Genomic DNA, 5000 nt, shown 5'->3' on the forward strand with positions numbered 1-5000 from the left:
CCAACTGCCCCCCTCAACCCAGACCCCCCTCCCCCAACCCGGGCCCTCTCTGACCGCAAACACCCTCTTCTCCATCCTAATCCCAACGCCTACCTTGAACTACCTTCTAAGATGCCTCTTCTTCAAATACGGTCGATATTGTCCAAGACAGCCTGACACCTATTATTAAAGAGAAAGTATGTGCTTGTCTTAGAAAGGTTGACGTCTTGGACAGTGTTATCATAATGAAGAAAAACTCTCAGGGGAAGAAGCGGGAAATGGGAAGTTATCAAGGAAAGCAGCTGGACGTGGTCGTTTGTGCAAGTGATTGTCTTGGAAAGGTGACCGTTAAAGCAGGTTTGATTGTAAAAAAAAAGCCAAAGACACTTGTTTTCATAAGGAAGAGAACCGTTGCCTGTTGTTATGTTGGATCATGGTGAAGTCCCCCTCCCTCACCCCCCTCCCCCCACACACACACACAATAACGTTTAGATAGGTACAAATTTTATGTGAAAGAAGATTGGTTACTAAAAATGCACATCAAAAGAGAGAGAGAGAGCTAGTAGTAGTAGTAGTAGTAGTAGTAGTAGTAGTAGTAGTAGTAGTAGTAGTAGTAGTAGTAGTTGTTGTTGTTGTTGTTGTTGTTGTTGTTGTTGTTGTTGTTGTAGTATTGTTGTTTGATCATTATAATACTGCTATCAACATTTTTGTGAGGGATCGTGGTGAAATCAGGCGCTCGTCAAAATATTGAAATCGAAGATAAAAGTATTTTCCGCCAGTTTTGGCTTTTTTCTGTTATTTTTTTTATTTGTTTGTTTCTGAACACCAGTTATGTCCATTTAAGAAGATATTTCTTGGTGGATTTTACTGAAAACCATTAATTAAACGCTCAACAAGTGTACATTTTCAGTTTCCAAGGATTCTCAAGCTCTGGAAATCCACAAACATTGGACCCATTTTCTCGCTTATTTATTTACCTCTAAAACATGGCGTCCCTGACCTCTTTCAATCACAAATATCTCAACGTTTTCTTCTTTTTTATTTCTGTCTTTCTTCTTTCTTCTTATATCTTCTTTCTTTTTTCCCCTTTTTGTTAGTGTTTTATGGCGCTCGTAACTGCATAAGGACTTATGAGCGCGCGGGACACATTGAACATTTTTCAGCTGGTGGGAAATTTTGAACTGTGCACGGGAGGGGGGGGGCACCGAAGCCTACTATCAATTTTAGGACCACCAAGGGATCTTTAACGTACGCAACTTGCTCACGGACCTCCGAGATTTTTCGCCGTTATCCGAGAAGACTATGTGTCAGATCTTACCTACCACGAGGGGTGTGAAATTAAGCCGAGGATTAACAGTAGAAATGCTGCAGAAAGAGTTAGGAGCCCAGAGGAAGGGGCAAAGGGTGGTTGGGGAGGTGGCAGAAAGTGGAGACTGCTTCAGATGACAGAACATTGTTATAGAGCAGGAAAGGAGGTGAAAGGAGAAAACTGTAGAAAAGAAATGTTCCGTCGCTGTCTGGATTTGAACCCGCGATCTATTGAATGAGAGGCAAACACCTTAACTTCTAGACCACAAGAGCCCCCTACCTCAACTTTTATTCAGGATAGATGTGTATTATTTTCATAGAATATAATGAATATATTTTCATAGAAAATAAAAAGTCAAATGAACAAGCTTTAAGATATTACCAAAATTCCAGATGCGAAAGAAATTGACGAGCGCCCGATTTCGGAGCGTCTATTTCTGGAAGGTTGATAGTGGGAGCGGGTTAAGCTTTACTACCCGCAAAGTAATTTCTGAGTGCTGAACCTAACACTATCCGTTTTGTACGTACTTTTTTGTGCTGCATCTTACCGCTTGTGGACTTTCAGACGTAATATTATGCTGGAATAAGACATTGATGTCAGAGATAATATTAATCTTTCTGCTGAACTTATTGAAGACTTGCATTCTGGTCATTCGACAACGCTTGAAGGCGCGCTGTTGTTGTTGTTGTTTTCTGTTTTGTTGGGAGTATATTTTAATAGTTTTTCTTTTTTTCTTTTTTGGTTTGTATGTTTTTGGTTTTTTTATTTATTGTGGAGGGATTTTTGTTTTGTTTTGTTGTTGTTGTTTTTGCTTTTGTTTTTTGTTTTTTTAATGGAGGGGGGGGGGGGCACTTGAGAAAAGAAACCTAATTATCTTAGTTATTCATACAGATTTTTTTTCAATTCTGTTTTAAATTGACAAGCAACAAAATGCGTACAGAGAAATAAACAAATTCCTGTGTTTCAGATTCGTGTACGATGGCTCGAAATGTGCCACTCACTACATGCCTTTGGTCTACTGCTGGTCAGACGAAGTTTCCGCTAAGTGTTCAAAGAGTTAATTAAGCCAGAGGCTTCATGACATACAAAAATCGCTACTTTTGAATAACAAAGTTTGTTTTATCTGGCATGCTTGGCTGTTTTGAGTTACTAAGACCATAAAGTCAGAAACCAAACGATCTGTGTGTTCTATCAAAATGGTAAGATTTTTATCTGAGTCGTTGTCATGATATTCAAAGAATTTGCATTCGAAAAAGCTTGACATGTTGTAAAACTCCTTGGTTTTACGCCAAATGTCTCAAAACTAGGTACTGACCAGATAGAACGTTGTAATTCTAGGGTAGCGAAATGTCACCCAACCAAAAGGAAAGTTGCACTTTGTTTGTGAAGATATGATAGAGGACTGAGTGCCCTACAACAATCTTGGGAGAAATGTAACATTATTTTTTTCTCTTTCATGAGGGCTGGTCGTCTGTCCACAGATGTACAGATGTACAATCGACATTCTCTTGTGCGACCACCCTTTGTCGAGGAGAGAGTATGTCAACTAATACGGGGTGTCCATTGGAGGATCAGGTCGGGTCGGGTCGGGTCGGGTCGGTTTGCTAGTACGGGGTGCCCACTACAAATGGATCGGGCAGATCGCCCGACTCGATCGTCTGAAACTGAAAACAAACAGGTTTGTTTTTTAGGCGATCGAGTCGGGCGATCGGCCCGATCAGCCGATCCCTTTCGTAGTGGGCTAGTGGGCACCCCGTATAGCCAGATTGAGGACACAAAGCGGCTATCGTGGCACAAGCCGATGGCGTCCGACTCATCGCCTCAAAAACAAAGCGCGTTTGTTTTCATGTGATGAGTCGGGCGTTCGACACCACCTGACCAGACCTGACCCGATCCCATCCGCAATGGGCACCCGTTATTAGACAAGTAGACTTCTTAGTGTCTTTATATCATTTAAAAAGGGTAAAATGAAGGGAGGCGTGGGGTGGGTGGGAGGTGACCATAAATAATTTGTAAAGTTAATTGTCATATTATACTAGTGACCGAAACAGCAGGCCTGACTGCATTTTGAAAAACTGAATACGGGTAAATATTTTATATTGTTTTTTCATTTTTAAACATTTTAAATTTTTATTTATTTATTTATTATTATTTTTTTTTTTTTGCTGTTTCTATTTTAAATGATATTAATGTTTACGCAACAAGACACATTTTAGATCATGCAGAAAGCGAGCTACTTCGACCCTGCCTGACAAGGATTATAATTATAGCATACCAGCATTCAAACGAATACAGTATGGTTTCTGTAGCAAGACTTCACTTCTCGCGATTCGAAGTCACGTCTTTTGTGTGTGGGGGGGGGGGGCTAGAGGATCTTACAAACACACCATACAATATACCAGAAAAGGATACAACAACAGATAAGAATTGCCTAGAATGCGTTATAGATTTAACAACATTTAACAAATACGCTCGTAGAAAACGGGGATTGGGGGGGGGGGGGTCATATAGGTTGAACGCCGGTGGTTGGCAGGTGTTCAGATGCGGTTTGCTCTTTCTTGCCCATGAAACATCTATCGTACTTTTCTCTCTTCCTTTTTGTGCTTGTTACTCTCTTGTAACGCCTCCAATCTTCGGCACTTATAATGAACTTATTGAGTATCAGATGCCGTGAAACTAAAATTAAATTTTATAGGAAAGACTTAGCTTCGAGTCCAGGACAATCAGAGTTGACAATGCTTGCTCAACGATCTGTCTTTTTTATTTTCTTGAAGTTTTGAGTCCAGCAGCGGCATTGGCAACAACGATATGAAAAATAACTATAGCACAAAATGGTGGTCTGCAAATGACAGCAGTAGTAAAAGGAAAAAAAGATATCCAGTAGCAATAACTATAACAAAAACGAAAACAGTAATGATATTATCAACATTATAACATGAATTTCTTTAATGAATCTGTTTATAGAATTGAGAATTAGTGAAACTCTATCTAGGACTCAAAAGCACTCACTACAAGAGAGGTTCAATTTTTACTTCTTCCCCCACCAACATTGGCCCCATCAGCTGCAGCTGCTGCAGCAGCAGCAACAACAACAACAACAATTATAACAATTACAACAACAGCGAGAATACTAACAGCAACGACCACGAAAAAGATGTCATTGCTGGTAATATTGTCTTTAAAGTCAAGCAAGGCAAAAAATATCAAGAACCAGAGAATTGCATCAGAACTAGTGCTCAAATCATTTTATTTTAATTAAGTGAGAAATAAAATCAATCGATTTTTGTTCTTTTAGATAAAAAAAAAAAACGCACATACAAAAGGAATGCAAACAAGCCTATTTATCAGAAACGACACATGCGAATGTTTAGACACATTGACAATTCAAATTAACTAAAGGGGAATTTTTAAAAAATCCATTAAATTCTAAATTCAGAAAGGATAAAAAAGCGAGGGGAGTTCAGTGCTCTTCACTGTGTGGCATTAAGCAAAGTAAGTCTTCCATCGCTCACAGCGCCACCTGAGATACCCCAGAGACAAGCAAGGTAAGGGGAGGTGATTGAGACATTCCGTGACAGATGCGGCTAACTGACCAAACATCAAACATTAGCGCAGTCGTTAGGGGCGAAAATGGCGCTACTAAAGCGGGCGATATCAATATTTCAGGCCTTCGTGCGCCACCTAACGGCTCCATTTGTGCCCGGGCGAGCCA

At 40.0% G+C, this 5000-nt stretch overlaps 1 protein-coding gene across 1 annotated transcript in view; it reads left to right on the forward strand.

Moving 5' to 3' along the window:
• Positions 1–2349, forward strand: part of LOC118478627 (hybrid signal transduction histidine kinase M-like) — a 93086-nt gene extending 90737 nt beyond the window's left edge. Inside the window, exon 4 of the mRNA XM_035972613.1 lies at positions 2256–2349. Coding sequence (XP_035828506.1) covers positions 2256–2349 — 94 coding nt within the window. The remainder of the gene's footprint in view (positions 1–2255) is intronic.
• Positions 2350–5000: the final 2651 nt, after the last annotated feature.

This window comes from Aplysia californica, unplaced genomic scaffold (assembly GCF_000002075.1).
Source record: "Aplysia californica isolate F4 #8 unplaced genomic scaffold, AplCal3.0 scaffold00023, whole genome shotgun sequence".
Classification (NCBI taxonomy): Eukaryota; Metazoa; Mollusca; class Gastropoda; order Aplysiida; family Aplysiidae; genus Aplysia; species Aplysia californica.